The sequence below is a fragment of the Neovison vison genome, chromosome 3 (assembly GCF_020171115.1).
Source record: "Neovison vison isolate M4711 chromosome 3, ASM_NN_V1, whole genome shotgun sequence".
Classification (NCBI taxonomy): domain Eukaryota; kingdom Metazoa; phylum Chordata; class Mammalia; order Carnivora; family Mustelidae; genus Neogale; species Neogale vison.
This window is the reverse complement of record NC_058093.1, coordinates 47,477,331-47,502,277: the sequence shown is the minus strand read 5'-3', so window position 1 is coordinate 47,502,277 and position 24,947 is coordinate 47,477,331. Positions and strand designations below refer to the sequence as shown.

Below are 24,947 nucleotides of genomic sequence, written 5' to 3'. Positions count from 1 at the left end.
GGGGCTCCATCCTAGGACCCTGAGATCATGACCTGAGTCAAAGGCAGACACTTAACCAGCTAAGCCACCCGGGCGTCCTTTCTCTAGTCATTTTTGAGACTTTTTTTTTTACTTTACTTTCACTGTGGGTTTCTTTCTTTTACGCCCTTTTACTGGGTGTGCTTTCCTTGTATTTATCCTTTATAGGTCTCCTGAAATTCTTCGATCTGTAAGATGGTGTTTTTTGTCATATTTGGGGATTTTCTCCCATTGTTTCTCAACATTTTTCTGCTCCATTCTTACTCTTCCCATCAGAACTGCTACTAAATAGATGTCAGTCTATTTAATGCTGTCCCACATGTCCCTGAGACTCTGTTCATTCTTCTTCAGTCTGTGTTTTCCGTATTAGTCAGTTTAGATACTTTAAAGATTTTATTTTTAATCTCTGCACCCATCATGGGGCTTGAACTCACAACCCCGAGATCAAGAGTCACATGTTCCACTGACTGAGCTGCCCAGGGACCCCCAATTTGGGTGTTTTTATTGACCTGTTTCCAAATTCACCAGTTGTTTCTTCTGTCTCCAGTTTGTTATTAAGCTAATAAGTGAATTTTCTTCTGTCTTTATGGTTTTTCTCAAAATGATCCCTCTTCTAGTTTCCTCTCCATTGCCTCCCCTTTTCCCACACTAGTAACCTTTCCTTGTCGCCCGTGAGGGCCAGGGAGGGGGTTTGGTTATAGTCGTGGCAGTGCTGTGTGTCCATAGCTATGAAACAAAATTCTGGCCCCAGGCCCCCTGTGGGTGAGCTCCTTCGCCTGTTCAAGAACACGGAGATGTGTGTCCGCGCATATGTATGCATATGTGTACATGCACACAAGGAATGTCATTCAACCGTTAAAAGAATTGCGACATGAATCCCTGAGTGGGTTACACTAAGTAAAATAAGTCAGGTAGAAAAAGAGAAATACTGCATGGTTTCATTTATATGTGGACTTATTAAAAAAACAACAGATTTCAGTGGTGTTGCCGGGAGGCAGAGGGATGGCAGGCTGTAGGTGAGAGGCCACAGACGTCTGGCTGTAAGAGGGGTGAGTCAAAGGGAGCCACCAGTCAGCACACTGTCTGCCGTTCATACCATGTCGTGTGAAGTTTGCTCAAGAGTAGATCTTAAGAGCTCCCGCACTCCACACGTGAAGGGTAGCAGTGAGGTGATGGGGGTGTCGGCCAATGCTGTACACATGCGTGTCTAAGCATCTCGTTGTGTGCCAGTCGCATCTCAGGAAAGCAGGGGTGGGGGAAGAAGCTGTGTGTGTTATGGGCAGCGTGTACCTGCTCTGATCCTCGCTGGGTCCGCTGGCAGCGAGCCATCACTTTTGTAAAGACGTGGGGTGCTGTCAGCACACTGGGATTCCCAGCCCGTTGGGTGGGGCCCCTCCTGCCTCCACATCCAGGCTTGTTCTACAGGGGGCATATTAGCTGCTGTGGCTTCCTGATGTCTTTGTTTTAGGTTCTAAAGACAGTCATAGCCATCTTCCTCTGGAGGTTCCTTTTCACCTTTTCCCTACTGAAGGAAACAAGAGGGGGAGAAATGCTTTGAAAAGCATTAAAACACAGAGAAATTCTCATGTCACACTTCCCTCCACGGTTCTGTTCATGTGGAGCTGGAGCAGTCTAGGGAGCGGGAGCACACTTGGCTTAAATAAGCAGTTGTATTTACTGACATGGACTCTTCCTGAACCTTCCGAGGCCAAGGGACCCCTTGATCCAGCTTCATGAGCAGGAACCAGGCACTCGAGCAATGGGGGCACGTGGCCTATGATCTCCCAATAGCCTAACCAAGCTCCACTTCGAAGCTGTGGAGGTGAGCGGTTGCCCCCAGCTCCCTCCCCCTTAAGCTGGGATGCATCTGGACCAGACAGGCCTTGGTCAGGATGACACCTTAGCTGTGGCGGCCGACTCCGAATGACCACAGAATTCTTAGGAGTGAGCTTCCCAGGCATGTACAACCTGCATCCATGTTCAGTCCTAGTGACTTCCACAGGAAGAGGTAGATGGGGCAGAAAATGTCCTCTGCGGGACTGCAAACCCAAAGGAACCCACCTAGTGACTCCCCAGGGGCCTGTGCATGGCCATGCCTTTGCTGTCTGTGCAGCCAACTGTACTGCCGTGACGGCAGGCTGTCATCTCTGTGGTGGGGGTGGTGGCACTCTGGAGGCCATGCTCCATGACTGGGATGTCTCCAAGCTGAACAGAGCCCCATGAGTGTGCTCCTAGGACAGTGGGCACGGGCGACCCCTCGCTCTGCTCTCCCCTAGGACCTGGTGGTCATGGCACGCACCCCAGTCCTGTCTCCCTTCTCATGCTCAGCTGCTGCTTGTTGCCCTGCTGCTGATCGGGAAGCAAGGTGGCCGGGACAGGGTTCCCAGGGAAGGGCTGGGGGACCCCCGCCTGGATCGTTGTGCAGTGTGTGCGGTATGTGGGGCCCGTGGGTGTCGCCAGGAGCCCCTGCCGCACTGATGGCACAGAGCCATTGGGAGCAGGCCAGCCATGCTCACGTGTCAGTGTTTTCACGAGGGGCTGTCAGCCTCAGCACCCATCAAGCTTGAGGAGACAAGCAGTGACCTCATTCTTCTCCTTGGCTCCCACGGCCCCCTCCCCTGCATGTCCCTGCGCAGGCGTCCCTCTTGGCCCGTCTGTGCTCCATGTGCGTGGTCTGTCGTGGGCACTCAAGTGAGGGTGCTGTAAGAGCACCGTGTCCCCATGACAGAGGCAAGGGCACAGCCGTTCGCAGCCCGTGAGCTGTGAGGGTCGGCGAGCCCTGCCCTGGAAAAGACACCGCGTATGTGTGCATAGGTGGGGCGTATCTCTACACCACCTCGTTTCCTCTGAAAGGGATTCAAAAGTAAAAGCTTTATTTCTAAACAAAATTCCAGAAAAAGTAATGTAGAATTAAAGACACTAATATGGGGCGCCTGGGTGACTCATTGGGTTAAGTCTCTGCCTTCAACTCAGGTCATGATCTCAGGGTCCTGGGATGGAGCCCCACATCGGGCTCTCTACTCAGCGGGGAGTCTGCTTCTCCCTCTGCCACTCTCTGCTGCTCCTACATGCTCTCTTTCTCAAATAAATAAATAAAATCTTTGAAAAATAAATAGGCTAAAACAGCGTGAGATTGCTTCCCTGGCAGACAAAGTGTCCTTCTGTCTCTCTGGTTCTGGGTGTCCTACTGTCCCGCTTCCTGCCCTCTTGTACCCTTTTGTCTTCCTGCCTACTGGCGCGGGTGTTGTCCCTCCCCTGCTGTCCTTCAGTGATTCCTGCCAGTGACAAATGCGGTCTGCATTAATGGGTGTCTGACATAACCTGGTGCTTGGGCTGCTCCGGACCACCGCAGGGACCTGGGGATGGCCCTTCTCAGCCCACGACAGCCACGCCTGGTGCCTGGGCCACACCAGCGCTAGGGTGTTGGTTCCACGTGCTGCACCTGGGGCCGCGTGTCTGGCACCACCCGGCGGCTGCCACTGCTAGTGGTGCTCAGGACATGGAGTCACGGAGACACAGGACAAGGACCCCAGGTGTCTTCCCCTGGCCATGTCTGCTCCAGTCATGGGGTTTTGGTGGGGGGTGGGGGGTGGGGGGGGGCTCGTTTATCAGTTTTCTTTCTTTCTTTTGCTTTTTTGTCTTACACTACACTGTTTTTCCTAATGACAACAAAATGAAACTTTTTCCTTCTTACAAGTAAATACAAATGTTTAATGTCATTTTCGCATAAGTCAGAGATTTCATCACAGACGACACTTGGAAATCCCTTTTTTCTTTTTTAAGATTTTATTTATTTATTTGACACAGAGAGAGAGATCACAAGTAGGCAGAGAGGCAGGCAGAGAGAAAGGGGAAGCAGGCTCCCGGCTGGCAGAGAGCCCGATGCGGGGCTCAATCCCAGGACCCTAAGACCATGACTTGAGCTGAAGGCAGAGGCTTAACCCACTGAGCTACCCTGGCGCCCCGACACTTGGAAATCTTTTCTCCTATTTGAAAACATGGGTAAACACTCTTTCTAGAGAACAAAAGTGTCCCTGCTTTAGAAGGGAACCTCTGGCTGGAAAGGAGCCCAGAAGCTCCATCAGAACCCGGGCTTACCTGGCTCCCATCGCAGGAGACACTCTCCGGTCAAAAACAGACACTTGGATTTCTGAAGTAAGAAACGCTACCCCAGTGTAGCTACCCCAGTGGTTCTGATTTTGAAGGTGCGGTGGGGGACGTATTTTCAGAAACATCACTAAGATTTCAGGCATTTCTCATGCCGGTCCGTGTGCCTGACTCAGGCCAGTTCCCTTCACACACATGCCGCTGCCTCAGGTTCCCGACTCACAGGCTTCCACGGTGCACACTGGGCTTGCGTGGTTGGCCACGGGCTTCGGCTGCCCCTGCTTCTCTCTGCTGCCGCATGGCCTCTCCTCTGAAAACCTGAGAAGTTCCTCCAGTATTTCCTTCTAGGGGCTGGGGACTCCTGCTGCTGGTAGATCTGCTGTGGAGTTTTTTTGGTCTAGAAATGTCTTTATTTTGCCGCCTTCTTCTTTTTTTTTTTCAAGATTTTATTTATGGGGGGGGCACATTTGCGCACGATGAGGGGAGGGCCAGAGGCAGAAGGGGAAGAAGACTCCCCTCTGAGCAGGGAGCCTATGCAGGGCTCTATCCCCGGACCCTGGGACCATGACCTGACCTGAAGGCAGATGCTCAGTGGACTGAACCCCCACCCCCCGCAGTGCCCCTATTTTGCCTTCATTTTTGAAGAGTATTTTCACTGCACTGAGAATGGTTTGGGTGGTGGTGATGGTAATGACTTTGAGAGGCCATCCCGTCGTCTCCAGCTGCCGTGCTTCTCTGGGAAAGCCCAAAGCCCATGTGGCAGTTGGTCCCTGGACACACTGCCCTCCCCCGTGGCCCTAGGTGTCTATCTGTCCGGTGTCTTGCTAGGTTGTAATTTGTGTCTGTGGCTTGCTATATGTTTTGTCAGCCTCAGAGAGCTGGCTATAATCCCTTCACATTTGGCTTGTGTTCCGTTCTCCTTCCCATCCCCTGGGGTCCCCAGTGCATGCATGTGTGCATGTCAGGACTTCAGGTCTCCACTGGGTCTCTTCGCTCCCATCGTGGCTCCCGTCCATCCTCTTCCCGGCTGCAGCCAGGTCTTTCTACGGACTTTCTGGGCAGGGTCTGTTCTGCTGATTCCACTTTGCAGTTATAGACTTCCCATTTTACTCCTCCTGGCGGTTCCAGTCCTCTGCTGAAAAGCTCCATGCCTGCTCCTAAGGACTCTGCTGTTGGCGTTCCCGCCTCAGGGCATCTGCTCACAAACTTGTGCTCTTACCTCCCTTGCTAAGTCAGCTTTTTCTGTGTTTTTCTCTTCTTGAATCCTAGGCACCACGTGTGAAAACTGTAGGTGCCGCAAGGCTCTGTGTAATGCCATCTCCTACTGCGGAGCTGTCCTCATGCTGCTGGCTGTCCATCCCCGGAGGGCAGACCTGGACTGTTGGAGGCTGAGCTCTTTGGAAGCCAGCCTTGCCTGTCCGCTTCTGATGAACTCTCCCTCTAGAGTGCAGCCTTTTGGTGGGCACTCTCCTTCTGGGTGGGCACACATTCCAAAGTGTGCCAGGAATCAGAACACTGGCCTGGCTCCCCAGCCTCCTGTTCCCACCGCTGTCCCCTCAAGGCAGGCGCATTCCTCAGGGAAACGGTCACTCCCAGTGGGGTCTCTACACTCTCTTCTCTCCAGGGCCTTTGTCCTCCCTTCTGGGCTAGTTCCCTTGTATCTTTAAATGGACTTTCTGAAATGTGGCTTTTCTGGTTTTTCTGTGCCAGATGGTCAGTTACAGAGTGGTTGGCTGTGGCCTGTTTCATACATTCTGGCCCTGTCGTGCTCCAGGTCACGGGAAGGATGGAGGCTATGTGTTGTGTCTCAGCAGTCCCTTCAACATTCCAGGAGGACTGGACTTTCTCATCGGCTACCATAGTTTGTTCTGATAAATTAGTGGTTCCAAAGGCACTCACGCTGAGTTTTCCGAGAGCACGGGTGACATCAGTTCACGTTATTAGCATGAAAGGGAAGAGGGTAAAGCCAGAAGGTAGTGGAAGGTCAGCTTTTGTCCAAAAGGAAAAAGTGGCTGGCTTCTGAATGAGCTGAGACAAGACCAAGCATGCCTGTTGGTCTTCTGGGGACAGCTGAGGGCCAGAGGAAAGGGCCAGAGGCCAGGACCCCTTGATCTTGGCACACCCCATAAGACCCCGGGCTGTGGGCTGCGTGTCTGTCACCCACCAGCAGGGACACCATGCGGCCCACGGGCTTCTGACAGCTGGGAGGCATGTTGTGGCCTGAACAGAGCCCTTGGCCCACAGCAGGACCGCCTTTGGAAGGTAAACTAAGGTCTTTCTATTTGTTCTGCTCAGATCACCCGAAAATTCAGGCTGAATTCTGAAGGCAAACTTGAACAGACGGTCTCCATGGCAACCACTACCCAGCCCATGACTCAGCATCTTCACATCACCTACAAGAAGGTGACCCCGTGACCCTTCGGCTTCTCCGTAGACGCTCACAGCCTGTGCGGGTGTGGCCACAGGCCTCGTGGGCCCCAGAGTGCTGCCACAGGTTCCTGTAACAGCGTAGAAAAACCAAATAAAAGGCCTTTATTTTTATGACTGAGCATTTTGAATATTATCACTTGTGTAGACTGTGCATTTCTTTCATCAGCTGGTGAGTAACTTGTTTTCCAGTTGTTTCCCTAAAAAATTAAGAAGTGATTTTTTTTTTTCCCCCTTTCTTCTGCCGGCGGTTTTGGCAAGACCTAAAATATTTGTAAGTCTTCCTGGAGGAGCCAATAATAAGCTGATGACAAACGTAGGACAAATAGGGTCACAGTCACTTCACTGTTTTTGAAGCTAACAGGGTCTCGGGGCCACATCCACACAGATGAAGGGCGTCTGTGGCCTCAGGATGGTGTGAGCTCAGCGTCCTTGCACACATCCTAACTGTGGAGCAGGATGCTGCTTTCATTCGTGTGTTTACTGTGACATCTCCCAAACACACTTGAGCCCCATGTGCCCGTCACCCCACTGTTTCCCACCACCGGCTTCCTTTCTTCTCCCTTCTTTTGGTGGGCATATTTTTAAACAAATTCTGGACATTTATCCCTGACTGCTGCAGTATGCCTGGGAAAACAAAACCAAGCTGTTTTCTTCTTCCTCGTACACCAGCATCTCTAAAGCCCTGCCAGGAGCTTGGGGCGCTGTGCCGGGGGAGGTGGTGCTTGGCCCTGGGGACATCAGGACCGGTGACAGCAGCTGCAGCCCTCACCCCCCACCTCTGGGGCTCAGGGTCCCAAGGCATCAGTGGCTGGGGTCGCCAGAGGAGGGCCCAGGGGCAGAGGAGGTTGGTGCTATCAGGCCTGGTAAAACACCTGTGGGAGACTCACAGTGCAAACTCACCCTGGGGCAGAGTCCCCCCTGGGAACCTGTGGGACCAGACCTTGGGCTTCCAAAGCGCCTCGGCAGCCGGGGTCAGGATGGACGCTCCTGGGCACGCCCAGAGCCCGCGGGTGACAGAGTTACTCTCTTGGGCTCCTTTTCTGTCCTCCAGGCCCGTGGCAGGAGTTCTGCCTCCACAGCCTCACTGGGCGCCAGCCCACGCCACCGTTCCCGTGTCTCCCTGTGGGATCATAGAGTTAGGCTACGCCGATCTCTGTGGCTGGAATCACGTGGCTCTGCCAGGATCAAGGCCGAGACTGCTTCACCCTCCAAAATCTAGGTGGAGATAGCAAAGCCCCTCTGGTTAGGATTTCCACATACAGGTTTGGGGGGAACAAGCATTCAGACCTTGGCACTGAGGAAACCGGGAAGCTATCTCAGAGCCGCGGGAAGTTCCCCATCCCTCCTCCTGAGTTGCACAGGGCTCCAGGGGTCTCAGAGGGCAGCCCCCAGAGCTGGATGCAACTTGGGCTCAGAGCCCAGGACAAGAAGCAAACACCCTGCACTGTCATCGGTCTCCTACCTTCTGGGTTGTTGTCTTGTTGGGAAGCAGGTCCCTAATCCCGGAAGGGTTCCCCGGCTGGATTCTGTGTGTGTCTGCTAGTTCCTCTGTCCCCTCTGTTCCCTGCAGATGGGAAGTTCTCACTGGATCCACTGCTTGCAAGGCATGCCCAGCACCTCTGTCCGGCACCAGGAGTCTCACCTATTGGCCTTCTGCGGCTGCTGATGCTAAAACTCAGAGGCCACCCCGGGGGGACCTCCTGAGCCAGCCCCTCAGTCAGTGTCACAGACTGGCCGCCTTCCTATTACAGTCATTTCCTTTTTTTTTTAAGTTTGTTTATGCATCTAAATAATCTCTATGCTCAGTGTGGGGCTTGATCTCACGACCCCTGGATCAAGTCATGTGTTCTGACTGAGACAGCCAGGCACTTTCTTTTTCCTTTCTTTCTTTTCTTTTCTTTTTTTTTTTTTTTTGGTGCATAGACATTGTGTGTTATTGGATCTGGTGTATTTTTTATTTTATAAAATCTACAGAGGAGCCAAAAATGCAAAGCAGTCAGCAGTGTTGTGATGGGCAAGGGGGCTCCCCGGGGCCCTTCCCCTCAGGTGCTGATGGACTGGAAGGGTGAGCTGCACGGAAGGAGCCAGTGGCCACAGAGCAGGAATGTTGACATGGTGGGACTGGTCCTGTGGTCCCTGCCTTATGGGTGTGCTCAGGGCATCTCTGGGTGGACTGAGTACAGCAAGAGGCTGGGTGCCTGCCGCCCCCCTCCCATTTCTTCTCTGGCAGCCACAGGATGGCCCCTGACTCTCTCCATGCCTCCGGGTCTGCAGGAGACAGCAGAGACTGAAGCTGTAGCTACCAGGAGGGGTCAGCTAGGACCTCTTTCCAACACTCCCCTGTTGCTGCCACCACCCATACAAACAGGAAGAGAGGAGAGGGAAAAATTCCAGGCATGAGCCAGGCCCTCCCGGGATACTGACTAGAGTATGGACATTTCTGGGGCATGTCCCAGGAGACAGCGTCTTCCAAAGAGACAGGGCAGCAGACCTGTGGGGCTCAGAACTACAGTCTGGCACGCGTGCGCTGTCGCCAAGTCTCCAGGCCTCTCCACCCTCTACCCTGGCCGCCTCTGACCAAACTGCTGACTCCCTCCACGTTCTTGTGCCCCAACAACGAAGCTCTCGAAGGCCCTGGTTTGGAGGACCGGGCAGTGCCCTACACCAAGGAGCCTGTCTGAGAAGGGAATCTCGGCAGAGATGGTGAGATCCGGGCTGGGGGCAGTGCCATGCAGGAGGCACTCTGTCTACTGGTGTAGTTTCTCGAGTGGGGACAGGTGGTGGAGAACCCCTTCTTTCTTCTGGTAGGGCACCCTCGGCCCTGAGCGTCAGGCAGGAAGGGGGTGGCAGCTGTGGTGAGTGGTGAGTGCCCCACGGACACACTCAGCCCCTGCCCCAGCCCCTTTGGCTCCAGCAGTCTTGATCCCTGACGCTCCCACAGCCCCCAGGGCAGGACAAGGATGAGGACAGATCCCGGAGGAGAGGGGGGTGTCCCAGCGGGACAACGGACACCCTATCGTGGGGCTGGATGACACCTGAAGAGCTGTGTGGGCTTCAAAGTGTTCTCACCCTGGAGCCACAGCATGAGAGAGGTGGTGTGGAGAGAGGAATAGGAAAAGCTCCCCGGGAACCCGGAGAGGGGCTTTCAACAAGGAAGAGCTGCACTGAGACCTGAAGCTGGGAAGGGACAGGCCTCTCACTCCTGACTTGTTTTGTAGTCATCTCTGTGGCGGGCTCGGGGCTCGAACTCTGGACCCCGAGACCTTGGAGCCAGCTAGGCACCCCCAGCTGTGGTCACTCCTGTGTTGGGGATGCAGTGCACAGGGAAAGCCGCCCTCCGTGTGCATTGGCCACGCCCACTCGCCCTGAAGTGACTCCCCCGCAGAAAGCCAGCTGTGAAGGAGGGACCCTGCCCTCCCGTCATCCACGGCTGGCTTCGGGGCTCCCAGGAGCCTCCAGCCAAGCTGTAGCAGATGCGACACCAGCCTGCTCAGGGGCTGGGAGGCTGGAAGATCGGCCAGTGCTGCAGCAGGTCAAGGGATACCCAGGCCTCGGCCCTGTGGGTGGGGGTGGGCTCCGAGGCCCCGGGGTGCCCTGCTCTTCCTCCCGCCCATGTGGCAGAACCAAAAATGCCTTTGGACTTGGTTTTGTCCCATCCTTGTGTGGACTGTGAGACTGCGATGTGGCCAGGGCCCTTCCCTCTCACTGCCTCAGCACAGGACACACGCTTTTGCATTTAAAGACAAAAAATTACGCATCCATACCATTTCCAATGCACATTTTAGAATTATGAAATGTTTTACTTAAATGCTTTGATTTTTCTCTCTTCTAAGGTGAAAAATCTTGGTTCTTTGCAATGTTAGCATTATTTGCTTTATGCCACAGATAGCTGTAATGTTTTCAGGATGATAATATAGTTACTGACAACAGGACCACACCCGAAGTTTGCAGCTCTTCCTCTAGTTTTTGCACCTTTCCTAGCAAAGAGATGACGTTCAACTATAGTTTAAATGGAATAATTGGGTTTTCCTGGGTGCTCAGCTCCCTGACCTGACACACAGTGACTGTTCTCAAGGTGGCTTTGCTTTTCACAAACCTCCTGCATGACTTTAGGGTCAGAATCGTACAATGAGGCACACACTTCAGCAGCCCAGCCACGGCTTCCCAGGCAAGTCCCCTCCTGCTGGACGCCTGCACTGCTTCCGGCTTCAGCTGACAAAGAACGTCACTGTGAGCAACATGTTGCTGGGGATTTCTGCTGCTGTGTGTGGGATGGGTGTCTAGGGGTGGGCTGGCCAGTCTGCATGGGGGCTGCGCCACCCCGGCCCCGCTGACTGGCCGTGGTCAGGGCAGGGACAGGCCAGCCCACTGGGTGGGGAGTGGGAGCTGTGATTGTTTGCGTTTGAATTTTTTTTTCTTTGTTTTCTTTTTCCCTTTTCCTTCTGGATTTTTTTAGCTGATGAGCTCTTTTAAATTAGGAATATTAATCCTGATATTCTCAGTGTTCAATTACAGCTTTTTTATTGAGGTAAAAGGCACTGTTACAACATAAATGTCACCATTTTAGTCATTTTAAGGTGCATAAAAGCCAGAGTGTGCAGGATAGTGGCGTTTTATGTATTCATAATGCTGAGCAGCCATCACCACTGTCCATTCCCAAGACATTTCTGTCACCATAACCACAGGACGGTCACTGCCACAACCCCAGCCCTGGTGACCACTCCTGCTCTCTGTCTCAAGTTAAAATATTTTTGAAAATGTTAAATGTTATAAACATTTTTATCCAGTATGTATTTTGTCTTTTATTGTTTCTGAATTTTGAGTGCTATTTAGGAAGGTTTTGTCTATCCCTGGGTACAGAGAAAAATCACCCATTTCTTCTAGCTTTTACTCCGTGTTTATACTTGGGATCCACATGGAACCAGTGTCTGTGTCCAGGATGACCTGTGGGTCCCACCTGGCCTCTGTCCACGCTCGTCAGCAAAACCATCTTTTTCCACACCTTCCTCACGGACTCTGTATCGTGGGCACAGGGTCTGGCTGTGGCCGTCCCAGGTCTCCCAGGCCACCGCCTGCACGTGGACCCCACACCCGGGCTCCACACAGGTGCCTCACAGGGCTCCCTCACCTCTCTCCTTCTTAAGGTTCTTCCTGGCTATGTTTGCTTTTTAAAAACATTTCCTCCCACATGAACTTTATAAATAGTTTGTTTTAATCTAAGATAAAACCCATTCTGTTTACAAGGATGGCATTAAATGTCTAAATTGACTTAGGAAGAACTGTCTTGATGAGACGGATTTCATCTCCAGAACGTGGTGATTCTGTCTGCTCAAGGCCTTTAAGTGGGGTCTTGAAGGTACATGGGAAGTCGTCCTCACCCAGGCGCTCTCACGTCTCGAGACGTAAGAAACTAATCTTTCTGTTGTTGTGGGTACTGGGGCGTCTCTCCTGCTGTGACTTCTAACCCTGCGTGAAGACAACCCCCATCCGATATCCGCACGGCCTCAGACCCCGGTGCTGTTCTAAGTGTCCCCTGTGCAGCCAGCCTGACCCGGGACCGGGGCCAGGTGCAGCAGACGCCCCCGGGCAGGCCCACCTCCCCCGTTTCAGGCACCGGCCCTGGGGAGGTGCGAGGGGGCCAGGCAGGTCTTGGTGGAAGCCGCAGGCCTTTTAGCATGCCCGACTCCCGGAAACCTCATCCGTCAGGATCCCTGCTTCACTGGGAGGTCGGATGGGAGGGCAGGGCCGCTGACCTCAGCAGGCCTTGGCTCAGCCGCACATCATACAGAAAGGGCACCAGACTGAGGCCACATGGCAGCCCCCCAGCTCCCTGTGCCTGTGGACAAGCAGGAGTCAGGACCGCCTGGGGAGAATGTCCTCACCTCAGAAAGCAGAGAGGGGACTGCCTGGAGCCAGTGGCCATGGAAGAAAGGAGGCCATGGCCAGGAAGGGGATAGAGGCTGTTGTTGGCCAAGAAGAGGCACTGCATGGCCCGGGGCTGGACTGTGCACACATGCCGGGCAGGACAGCTGAGCAACTGCCAATCGCTACCGGCGCATGTGCACAAGTGAGACTAGGAACGTGTACCCATGACGCTGTGCGTGTGAGTTCCCCATTGTGGAGAAGGCAGCAGACCCCTCATCAGGGAAGACACTGGGACACTCCTGGGCTCACTGGCTCTGTGTGGCCCCTGGGCAGCAGCATGACAACAGGCACAAAGATGCGTCACCCCTCCATGGCCGTGAAACTTTATTGGAATTCAACACACACACCAACCTTTCTGTTTATGGGCTCGTGCACTTAGGTCAGTATGCTGGCCTGGAGCCCCGTGCCCCTGGTCCCTGCCACACAAGGAACCTGCCATGGGAGGGGGACACACTGCTCCCTCCAGAAACAGATTAAGCAACCAGCACATAAACTTTATGCCCTGTCTTCAAGGTCAGTAAGACCCCATGGCTCCTCCAGCCTTGGCCAGGCCAGTGACACCTTATGACTGAATGAGCAGGGCCCATTCCCCACAAGGACCAAGGCCAGCTCATGTCCTGACATGGTCCCCCTTCACAGAGGAGACCCAGGCATCAAGTGGAGCCTAGTGTTCTCAGCTCCCTTCCTTTTGGACCCAGGAGGTGACCCTGACTTTCTGGTTCCAGAAGGAGGACAAGCAGAATTTCCAAGAGAAGGAGAGCAATGGGGAGGCACTGAAGCCCAGCTCCAGGCCAGGGAGGCCCCCTCTGCTGCCCCTTCCAGAGAGCCTGGGTCTGAGGGCGAGGGGCTCAGGGCAGGGCCTCCAGCATGGAGGCAGGGCTCTGAGTGTCGGAGTCTTCCCAGCCTGGTCGAGGAGGACATGGGTGCTCTTCAGGGCCCAGGGCCTCCTGGGTTGGAGTGCCTGGCTTCAGCCTGTGCCCGAGGCAGCAGCTCATCTCTCTGGCAACAGCAGGAAGAAGGCGGCCTTCAGGAAGCGGCCAAAGCTGCAGAGTGCAGCCACGAGCCAATGGGAGCGGAAGCCAGGCTCCGTGCTGACCACACACTTGAGGACATCGGTCTGGGAGGCAAGAGGACACGGTTAGAGAACAGAGCACCTTGCATGAGACGTCAGCCGACTACCACAAGGGGGTGCCTGAGGGTGTCAGGGAAGGTCTGTGGTCTGCTCTGGACCATGGGAGGGGAAGGGAGCTCAAGGTGGGCAGAGGGTGGCAGATGGACACTGCCCCACTGGGGCCTCCACCACCATCTCCAGGCCAGGAGCTAGCTCCCGACACGGCCACCTGCCTACTGCCCATGGAGCCACAAACACCCCGTGTCTTTCTGCCTCGGCACGGTGGAGCCTCGGGTACCAGGAAGCGACCGATCCAGCTGCACTCTCTCTCAGAACAGGAGTGGGACCAAGATTTCCAGAAGCCCAATGAATAGCCATTCCTCATTCCTTTCTATTCCTGCTGAGAAATAAAATCTTTTCTCTATAGTCTAGACTTTGACTGTGGTGTCAAGCAACGTCCTTGCCTCCACGGAGAGGAGAGGATGTGGGGGCACAGAGGCCCCAGGGTCTCTCTGCTAACAAATGGCCACAGCCACAGATCATCCTGAATGCAATCCCATCCCCACCAATGCCAGCTTCAGAGGACACTACAGCCCCAGCCACCGCCCAACCTCAGCCTTTGGCTCCAACCTCAGCAGATTGCTGAGCTCTGTCATCCCAGCCAGCAAGCCCCACACACCCTGGTCCATCACCCATTATAGAGGAGAGAACTGACATCTCTGCGTGGGGGGCTGGTCGGGGCCAGGTGGGCAGCTGGGGGCACAGAGCCCATGATGGGTAAGACCCACGCACCCACCCCCATGGGCTGGGCTGGTTTCCCCCAGCATCAGAGTGTAGCTGGGAGGGGGTGCGGTGAGGATGCTCTGGGAGGGTCAGGACTTCCCCTCTCATGGGCTAAGGGGCCCATGGCCCTGGGCATGGAGGAAGCAGAGGACAGGTCGGCGCTGGAGCTGGGCAGCAGGAGCTGCCCTGGCCCTTCCACCTCCCCTAACCCCTTGCCGCCCCCACCCCTCACCGGGTAACGCAGGTCCCCCCTCACCCATCCGCCGCGCCTTCGAAGCCAGGGCGCCAGGGTCTTGCGCACAAATTCTCCAAGGCAGTCGACAAGTGCGTGGACCATGGCGGGCTGGGCCTGCCGCACACAGTCGATGGCCAGCCCTGCCGCCACTGAGTACAGGGACACCACCTTGCCCCATGTAATGCCTGCGAGGAGAGAGACAGATGCCAGTGAGCAGAAGACCACCCAAACCCAGGCTCCAGTCCACCCCTCAGGGTCACACAAAGGGCCTAAGACTTGGGCCCCCCTCCCCTGCCCCTCCCTGCACCCAGCACCAACCTAGAGTCAGTCCTGCCGCCCTCACCTGCACACCTGTGCCAGGGCCCAGGCCAGCCTAGCCCAACCCCCAGTCCCCTGGAGGAGGTGAGCAGGCAGCAAGGCCGTCCAGGAAACAGGAAACTGAGGCTAAGGGTGGGGGTGACCGACTGACAACAGAGGGAGCAGCCCCGAGGCGCACCTGCCCCTGGCCTGTGTGTTCGGAGGGGCCAGGTGAGGGCAGCAGGACAGTCTGCATAGAGAAGCTGAGGCCCGTGAGCGCACGGCCTGCCCCAGACCTACAGCCACTGGGAAGCAGAACCCCGGTGGAGCCCGCCCGGCGGGAAGAGGCAAAGGCCAGTGTGGGGAGGCCACCTGCCGATGCTAGGGCACGAGCCTCCTTCGTGTGCAAGGAGAGCTCACGAGTCCGCGAGAACAAAGAGAAACATTTCTGAAGAAATATGAGCACAGAAGAAACAGCTGCTTCACAGAAAAAAAAGTACAAATGCATCAAACCTCTGAAAAATGTCTGTCCTCACGAATAACCCAAGAAAAGTCAGAGAAAAGCAGGAAGAGATGGCAGTCTATCAAATGAAAGCTTCACGTCACCACAGGCTGCGCCGTGTCGTCTGCGGAGACAAACAGGCCAAGGCGCCTGCAGGGTAAATGAAAGGCCACCCGTGCACACGGTCCTAGCAGGACGGGAGCCCGAGGAGGTGGCAGTGTGGGCAGAGGGCGCCCCTGCCCCTCCATGCACCCTCCCACGCATCCAGAGCCTCTACAGCTCCCATAAACCCGGCTCCCCCGCGCTCACGGGGGCCTTCTTCATACCGGCCAAAAGATGGAAGCAACAAACACCCAATGGCGAAAAGAAAAGCAAAGGGCTCCGAACTAGGGACTAGGACTGAGCCCCGGAAAGGGATGGAGCCCTGATACTGGGGGAGGGGGGTGTCGGAAACACAGCGCTCAGTGGGAGCAGCAGTCTCAAAAGGCCCCCGTGCTGTCCATGGACATGAACCGTCCAGAAAGGGGGAGGGGGTGCAGAGTGAGTGCCGAGAGGGCTCCAGCTGTCCTTCCGGGGATGTGAAATGGGGCAGATGGACAGCAGTGTTCCCACACATCACAATGCCTCATGGTCAGGTAAGCTCCATCACTGTGACAAGAAAAATTTTAAAACCCATAAATTGGATCCCATCCCTCTCCTGCCTAAACCCTCCTGTGACTGTTACTTTCCATCTCTCTCTTTTTCTTAAAAGAATTTATTTATTTATTTATTTGACAAAGAGAGAGGTCACAAGTAGGCAGAGGCAGGCAGAAAGAGAGGAGGAAGCAGGCTCCCCACTGAGCAGAGAGCCCAACTCGGGACTCAATCCCAGGACCTTGAGATCATGACCTGAGCCAAAGGCAGAAGCTTAACCACTGAGCCACACAGGCGCCCCACTTTCCATCTCTTTCAAAATAAATCCAAGTTACGGAGCACGGCCTGGCTGACTCCCAGTCAGAGGAGCATGACTCCCGATCTCAGGGGTGTGAGTTTGAGTCCCACACTGGGTGTAGAGCTTACTTCAAAAAAATCCAAGTCTGAGATCTCAGCTGTACCCCTGGCCCCAAGGGCGCCTTCCCTCCACTGAGGTCCTACTCTCCCCACCTCCACAGGCCGGGCTATCAGGGCCCCAAGTCACAGTGACCGTGTCTTGCCCCATGCTTCCCCAGCCAAATGCCACCTGGAGAGGGGCCTCACAGTCCCACGAGAGGACAGCCAGCTCCACATTGGCCTTGACCCTTGAAGGTCTGGAAGGAGCTGCACACGTGGTCTCCTCGGGGTCTTCTGTGCTTAATTTCTCATGGAGAGATGATCTCAGTGCCATAAACCGGTAAGCAGTTCCCCTAAGTTCCAGTGGCATCCGTGCGGCCGCGCCCACCCACCTGCCATTGGGCCCCTTCCCGGGCCCGACAGCCACGCCTCGGTTCCCTGGGCCTGTGGATTCCCCACTCCCGGTGTTTGCTAGGAAAGGGCTCCGGCCAGCGCTCCACAGTGACTCGGGCTCCCCGCACCGGATACAGGGTCCGCAGGGTCCATCCACGCGGTCGCGGGTGTCCGCGTGTGGCGCACGTGTCCGCTAGCTGATGGCTACGGGCTGCCTGCGCCGTGGCTCCTCTGAGGGACGCACTCATGGCATCTGGGCAGCATGGGTATGCATGAGCGTCCGCCCCCCATGGCGACACCCGGGGGGTGGGCAGCCCTGCGAAGCAGCCACACCACCTGGGTGCCACTGGTCACACCCTGCCCAAGCCCGCGCTCATAGCACCGATCCTGCCACTGGGGGTCCGCGGCACTGGCTCACGGTGGTTCTGCGGCACGTCTCCCCCACGGCAGAGGGCAGGCGTCTCGTGGGCTCCAGGCCAGCCGCGTGTCCGCTCTGCTGATCCTTTGCTCATTTTTAGTATTGGTTTCTAAGACTTGTTTATCTTTTGCATTTTCTGACCTTTCCGTGGTAAAATATTTTGCTCTTGTAATAAGAAAAAAAAAAAAAAAACAAAACAAACCACTCCTGCCAACTTCTCATCAAGGAGGGAAAGATCCGTGTTTCCCCCGAAGGGAGCTGAGCCGGGCAGCGGCTGCCAGGAGCCACGCTGGTGGCCGCTGCCTCCGCCAGGAGCACACAGACTCCTCCACAGATCCCCGCCCGCAGTCCTCAAGCTGCCCCATCACCCACCAGAGCCCAGAGGGCCTGTCCTGAGGAAGAGGGGGCACAAGGGGTAGCGTGAAGGTCACTGTGTGGTCTGGGAGGGACCGCGGGAAGACAGGGACCAAGGCCAGCAAGCACCTTGTGGCTGGGCTGACTTTGGAGAAAGGAGGGTGGACGAGGGGCGAAAGGGAGGCTGGCCAAGCAGCAGGTGGGAGGTGGGAGGGGCAGCCACAGCTGGTGAGGGTTTGGTCTGAGAGCCAGGTCACAACAGAGGGGTGGATCTGGGACCCCACGATCCAGAGAGCCCTGCTCCTCCTCCGTTTTCAGGCGGTTCTGGGTTCAGAGATATTAAGAAACCAGCTGTAGGTCACACAGCCCGTGAGGGAGCAGCTGCCCCAGAGCCCCAGAGGGGCAGGCACAGGAGTGCAGGCTGTCGGAGGAGAAGGGTGCCACCCACATGGGGCAGGCCTGCGGACACTGATGCTTGAACGTGAAGGGAAATATTCTGCCCCATCTCAAAGGAAAATCACACGACTTTCACTGACCTCCACAAGTGGATTGAGCTGTGGTGGCCTGTGTCCATGATCCCCACCCCTCCCCCGCCCCAAGGCCTTCCTCCCAGAGCCCAGAGCCTTTCAGAAGCTCTCGGGCCTGAACCCGCACTGAGCAAGGCCAGGCTGGTGGGGAGGGTGCTCAGTGTTGGGCCTCGGTCCTGTCCCCTGCGTGCATACCTGCCACCACCACGGGCCTCGCCCGGCCTCCCGGCTCCGTCCCAACCACCAGAAGCCCAGAGCGGAAGCCTTCCTTTTAAAGCCAGACCTCGGCTCATAAACCAGCCGCCCAACAGCCTCGAGACAGACACGGCCACCCACACACCAGCGTCAGGCCCAGAACACAGGAGCCCAGGGAGGGCTAAAGGTGGCCACCAACCTCAAATGCCCGCTGGGCCCCCCACCGCTGCCTCCTCCTTGAGGCGCCGTCCCGGGTCATCCTCACGGGGTCCCTAGGACCCAGGTCAGGACTGTTAGGACACTCTGAAGGAAACTGGCCCTCCGACCAGCCCACCCAGGCACCCCCAGGAAGACCCCAGCCCTTCGCACCCCAGCTAATACCAGCCAGAGCCACATGAGAGGCCTGAGGCCAGCTGCCCTGCAGACACACCCATCCTCAGAACCCAGGGAAGCACCAAACAGCACTGTTCGGGTCAAGCTTCTGTGCAAGTTTGTATAGCAGTATGGAGGCCCTGGGACCTGTGGGGGCTACTTGCTGCACCCTCCCAGTGCCCAAGGCCCTGCGCCAGCCCACAGACCTGGGCCTACAGCAGCATGGGGGCCTAGGCCTACCTCCGGAGAAGATCTGGGACGCCACAGCCAGGAAGGCGTCAGTCACCACGGTCTCAGATTGCAGGGAGATGTTCAGTTGACGGGCCACGTTGCGGTAGACGCTAGGCCGAATCAGCTCCAGCTCGTCCCCTGGGCAGTCACACAGGGGGGTCAGAGGTGGTCGGGCCTGCCTGACCCCATCCCCACGGGCACACAAGCCTGGCACCAGCCTGCTGCTCATTGGCCCATGGCCACAACTGGCACTGAACAGGCCTGACTGCCGACCACCCCCCTCAGCCTGTCAAATTCCCACCTCCACTTGACCCCACCAAGGCCCCTGGGGATAAGAAGACCAAGGAGGTACTGTGGGCACCCCCAGACCTGCCTCTGCGGCCTGCCCCTTCTGACAAGCCAGCCACCCCTCACCCCCACCCAGGGCCAAGCCGGCCAGGCCGGTGGGGCGGGAATCCCGAGGAGGAGCAAGGGCCGTGCCTGATGTGTGACTCATGGCCCACAGCGAGCTGCCCGGGCGGCAGGCGGACTGGGCAGGCAGCCAGAGCCCCACATGGGTAGAGGCTTATGCCAGCGACCCCACACAGGTAGGGCCCCTGGCTGCTGCCTCTGGGGGGCGTCCTCACTCAGCCCCACCCCCCAGCATGGGTCAGTGAACCCAGAAGCTAAGCTTTCGCCAGCCCAGGGCCACTAGCACCACCCAGGTTCAAACCTGGGCTCTCGGTGCCAAGTGGGTGTGTCAGGGTGGGCGGCCACACTCGGCAGAGGAAATGCCCTCTCGGCGGCCCCGCCTGCTGCCCGCGCTCACTGCAGCGCCCCTGGCAGTGAGGTGCCGGGAATTCCACGCAGCCCGCGGACTGGGTGTCCCCCAGCCCAGGCACTTATGCAGCCAAAGCAAACAGGGAAAGGCTGTGGACAGGACAGCATGCGCCGATAAGGGCGTCTGCATCGTCCCTGGGGCCAGCTGCACTCCATCTAATTAAACGAGATCTGGATGCAGAGCAGAAACCAGCGAGACTGGGGGGCGGTGGGGACCGGGGGGGTGGTGGAGTGGTGGATGGCATGGAAATTCCCAAGGCAGGCCTGGCCGTTCCCACATGCAGATCTTGCGGCCCAAGAGACCAACCATGGGGACGCGACCCCGGCTTCTTCCTGTGTGCTGCTGCCCCAGGAGCTGGGTGTCTGGGCGGGCATGGGGTTGGAAGGGCTAGGAGCATGCTGTGGGGGCAGGGAGACGGCGCCAGGCATGAAAGCAGTCTAAGAGCTGAGCGCAGCAGGAAGGCAAGAACGAGAGCACTCTGGGATCCGAGTCCTCCTCCTCCTTAGCTATCTGCGAGGGCCCAGTCCCAGGGACTGGGCAGAGTCTGACATGGGGGAAGAACCCTGCTCCTGAGAGGGCTGGTGCTGGGCACCTGGCCAGCCCCTGCTCCCCAAGACCAGGCCCGGAGTTGGGGCTCTCAGAGTGGGACATGGGGGACTGAGGCTACAGAAACCAGCCTGGTCAGAACTGCAGAGCCCGAAGCAGAGACTCTGGGCCCAGGTCAGAGGCAGCACCAGCTCCCGGGCACACAAGGAGACAGAGACCAGGAGGCTGAGAAGAGTGGCAGAACAGGCCAGGACAGAGGCAAGACTTCCTTCTGGCTACCCTAGAGGTCAGGGGGACGTTCTTGGGAGACCACAGAACCATCTTCTCCAGGGCCCTCTAGAATGTTTCCCCAGTGCCATCCCCATAGCCCCGCTGAAAAAACAGCAAATGGAGGCTGACCTAATGGGAGTCCAGGTCCTCTGGATCCTGCCTGATTCCCCAAACCCCACTGGTTCTCCAAACCTAGGAACCACTCCCCTCCCCTGGGGCCCAGGTGGGCTACCACGTCTCCTGGCAATCTTCTATACTACCCATGGAGTCTGCCCATTCCCTGCCCCACACTGGGGCAGCTGGGTCTGCACAGCCTTGCTCTCAGGGGCCACACAAAACTGGGACCAGTAGACACTGGTGTCAGCCTAAGAGGCAGGGTGTCTGTCCCCTTTCACTGAGGACCCCCTCCAACCCCAGATCCTGGGCCAGCCTTTCCCCACACTCTGCATGAAGAGCCACCCCATCAGGGCTCCATCTTTAATCCCCACTCCCAACAACCAGTTCCAGAGTGAGCAACCTCGGCCCTGGTGGTGACTGGCCCCAGCCCTCTGGCGTCTAGACCCTGGAGAAGACGGAAACAGTCACTGTGCTGTGTGGGACCCCACTTCAACCAAGTACTCCCAGGTGTCTAAGCATGACCAGATGGCCAGGTGGGATTTTGGCTGCCCAGATCCTTGGTGGCTTTGACCCTTCTGGGGCACCAAATTTCCAAAGGGAGCCCCAGGCATCCACATCAAGGGGAAAGAGCTGCGGGATTTCAGGCAGGAGCTACAAAGAACTACTTTCCAAAATAAACACTGGGACACGTGGTCCCACAAAGGATTTTTGTGCCCAGCTCAGTACAAGGGTCACTCTGGAAGTTTAACCACCGAAACAGTATTCTTCCTGGAGCTTTCTATTCTTTATGGCCAGAAGGTCTGAAATCTGGGCTGAACAGGCATACGGAGGAGCTAGCTCTGTGGCGGGTGGGCAGGGCAGCCTGAGGCATAAAGAGGCGAGTGTGGGTAGGTCTGCCTTGCTCAAGGCTGTCCCCAACACCCCCCGCCAGCCCCCTCTCTGTCCGTAAAGGAAACTGAGGCCCAGCAGCAGAGGCACCTCCGGGGCATAGGCCACCAGGGCCCGCACTCACCCAGGCGCAGCAGCACCGCGCACACCTCGGCCAGGCGGCCTCCGGGGGCGGGAGCGGCGCGCTCGGGCGCGCTCCAGGCGAGGCCAGCGCGCAGCAGCCGCGCGTGCACGAACTCCCGGCCCAGCGCCTTGGCCTGGGCCACCAGCTCCTTGTCGGTGGGCGAGCGGTCAAAGGCGTCCATGATCTCTGCGGCGAAGACCGAGGAACGCCGCAGCACCTCCATGGCGGGGACACGGGCTAGGGGCGCGGCACCTGCGAAGGGACAAGCTCAGCGGCCCGGCCTGGCTGGCGGCCAGGAGCCAGCCCCGACAGGAGGTCGCCCCGCGGGGGTGGCGGGGGACCCGGGGAAGGGGCGCGCGGGGAGGGAAGGCTGCCGCCGACTGCGAGGGGCCGTTCGTTTCGGAGCCCCAAATCTTGAAAACATGGTGTCACATTATTTCCGATTCCAAGTTAAATCCCAAAGATCCCCACGGCTGCCGGGATAAGAAGGACCGCGGGTACAGGGCAAGACGCCGTGGGGACGCCGTGCCCGCGCTCGAAGACGAGTGCGCGGGCGGCGGAGGCGCCGGCGGGTGACAGGCGACGGCCACGACCCGGCCCGGCCGCGCGCTCCGAGGACACCCGGCCTCGCGCCTCGCCGTCCTCGCCGTTTGTCCCGGGCGTCGCCGTTCCCACGGCGAGGTCGCCCGGCTCACCTCTCCCGCGGCATATCGCGGGCGCGGGGCCGGGGAGGGGCTCTGGCCTCAGGACCTGCTGGCCGTGGTCTCCGCCGACCTCGATCCTTCCATCCAGAGCCGCGAGGACGCGCGCCCGCCCCTCGCCCGGGCCCGGCTGGTGCGCGAGGGCGCGGGGCTCTGCGCTCCTGGGGGTGCGGCGGCGGCGAGGGGCGCGCAGAGCGCACAGCGCGGCTCTCTGCCGGCAAGAGGCGAGGCTTGGGGCTTCGCCTTCTAAGGAAAAGGCAGCCCCCGGGGCGGAGCCGCGGCCCAGAGCTTCCCCGCCGCCTCCCCGCTTAAGGACGACCGAGCGAGTTCCCGGCGAGTCTTGGAGAGGGACTCCGAACGGGAGCTGTCTCGGCAAGGCCAGGGGGAATGGGTGACTGGAGCCTAGCTCTGGCGTCGGCTGCCTGGGTTCACACCCGGCTCCATTTTCTTACTGTTTCCTAGAGGTTCTTTATTTATTCTGGATATGTGCCCTCGGTGTGGCGCATGGTTCTGTACTGTCGATGGATATCCGAAAGTGTACGGGGTTGAAGATACTGCAGAAATCTTCTGTCACTCGTGGCTTGCTGTTGCTTATAATGAGCCGGAGTGATTCTCAGTGACGTCCAATTTATTTGTTGTTTCTCTTAGGATTAGTGCTTTTTCATTAGTATATTCGCCTATGTTTTCTTTTAGAAGCTTAAATGTTTTACCATCTGTGATGGGTCACTCGTCCTCTGGGTAGTGTTGTAGGGGCCAGAGCCCTTTTAAAAAAATTTTTTTATATGAATATACTGTTGACCCAGCATCATTTTAAGGAAAAGGCCATCATTTCCCCCTTGAATTGGAAAAGAGCTTCCATCATAAATCAAGTAACTGTTATGTGAGGACCTGTACTTGACTCTCTTCCATCCCTGTGGTTAATTCCTCTATCCTTGAGCTGGGACACACAGTTCAAACAACAAGATGAACCAACCTGCTCTAATTCACGTACGTAATAGCATTTTACCCAATAGCTGTAGGATATAGGTTCTTTCCAGGTGCACATGGAATATTAATCAAAATAGGGGCAACTGCGCGGGCACTTGGGTGGCTCAGTCACTCAAGAGTTTGAGTCAGGTCAATGATCTCAGGGTCCTGGGATGGAGGCCACATATAGCTCTGGTCTCAGCAAGAAGCCTGCTTCTCCCTCTCCCTCTGCAGCTCCCCCTGCTTGTGCTCTCTTTCTCACACATTCTCTCAAATAGTTAAATAAAATCTAAAAAAAAAAAAAATATATATATATATATATATATATAGAGAGAGAGAGAGAGAGAGAGAGACACACACACACACACACACACACACACACACACCCCGGGGGACCGGTGAGTTAAGTGACTGCGTTTGGCTCAGATCATGATCCCAGTACCCTCCTTGTGCTCTCTCACTATCTCTCTCAAATAAATAGATAATCTTAACAAAAAAATAGGGCCAGCTAGCTGGCTCCACTGGTGGAGCATTTGACACTTGATCTCAGGGTTGCAAGTTTGACCCATGGAACTTTTATTTAACTTAAAAATAAACTTTTAAAAAAGATTTTATTTTATTTATTTGACACAGAGAGAAAAACAGCAAGAGAGGAAACACAAGCAGGGGAAGTGGGAGAGGGAGAAGGAGGCTTCCCAGTCAGCAGGAGCCAGGTGGAGGGCTCCATTCCAGGACCCTGGGATCATGCCCAAGCCAAAGGCAGATGCTTAACAACTGAGCCACCCAGAAGCCCCTAAAAATAAAATCTTAAAAACATGTATTATTCAAGATAGACAATATCTTGGGCCATAAAATCTCAACTAATTTCAAAGGACTGAAATCATACAAGTTTGTCCTCTTTGAATTAAATTATAACTCAATGTCAAGAAAACTATTAGAAAGCCTCCAAGTGCTTGGAATTTAAACATCACACTTCTAAATAACTAAAGTTCCAATAGTAAATCATAAGAGAAATTATGAAATATTTTGAAGCAATAGTGAAAATATGATGTATCAAACATGATAGGATGCAGGTAAAGCTGTGCTGTGAGGAAAATTTATAGCTTTAGAAGAAAGGTTGATACTTAATGTTCTAATTTCCAATTCAAGAACTAGAAAAAGAACAAATTAACCCCAAAGGTGAAAGGAAATAACAAACACAAGAGCAAAAATTAATGAAGGACAGCAAAAATTAGAGAAAATCAACAAAGCCAAAAGTTGGTTCTTTGAAGAGATTGATAGAATTCATAAATTCCTGGAAATGTCAAATAAGAAAAAGAAAACAAATTCCAATATCAGGAATGAAAAAAAGGACATCAAGAGATACTATAAACATTAAAAGGGTATAAAAGGGCACCTGGCTGGCTCAGTTGGTGCAGCATGAGACTCTTGATCTTGGGGTTTGAGCACCACATTGGATGTAGAGATTACATTTTTTTTTTAAGATTTTATTTATTTGACAGAGAGAGAGTAAGCAGAGAGCGAGGAGGAAGCAGCTTCCCGGCCAAGCAGAAAGCCCAAGGTGAGGCTCAATCCCAGGACCCTGGGA

The 24,947-nt window shown here is 55.9% G+C and overlaps 2 protein-coding genes across 4 annotated transcripts in view; one reads left to right on the top strand and one right to left on the bottom strand.

The window, feature by feature from the left end:
- The window catches only part of THAP4 (THAP domain containing 4), a 40,283-nt gene extending 33,609 nt beyond the window's left edge, over window positions 1-6,674 (top strand). For all 3 annotated transcript variants that reach the window (XM_044242037.1, XM_044242038.1, XM_044242039.1), the window contains one exon: window positions 6,421-6,674. In XM_044242037.1, the coding sequence (XP_044097972.1) occupies window positions 6,421-6,540 (120 nt within the window). In that variant the 3' untranslated portion in view covers window positions 6,541-6,674. The remainder of the gene's footprint in view (window positions 1-6,420) is intronic.
- A 6,113-nt stretch (window positions 6,675-12,787) lies between these two features.
- On the bottom strand, window positions 12,788-22,552 carry BOK (BCL2 family apoptosis regulator BOK). The gene is made up of 5 exons (XM_044242036.1): window positions 22,388-22,552; window positions 21,693-21,944; window positions 18,937-19,065; window positions 14,631-14,794; window positions 12,788-13,597 (listed from the first exon to the last, which is right to left on the bottom strand). The coding sequence occupies exons 2-5, from the start codon at window positions 21,913-21,915 to the stop codon at window positions 13,472-13,474; spliced, it is 642 nt and encodes a 213-aa protein (XP_044097971.1). The 5' UTR covers window positions 21,916-21,944; window positions 22,388-22,552; the 3' UTR covers window positions 12,788-13,471.
- Between the last annotated feature and the right edge of the window lie 2,395 nt (window positions 22,553-24,947).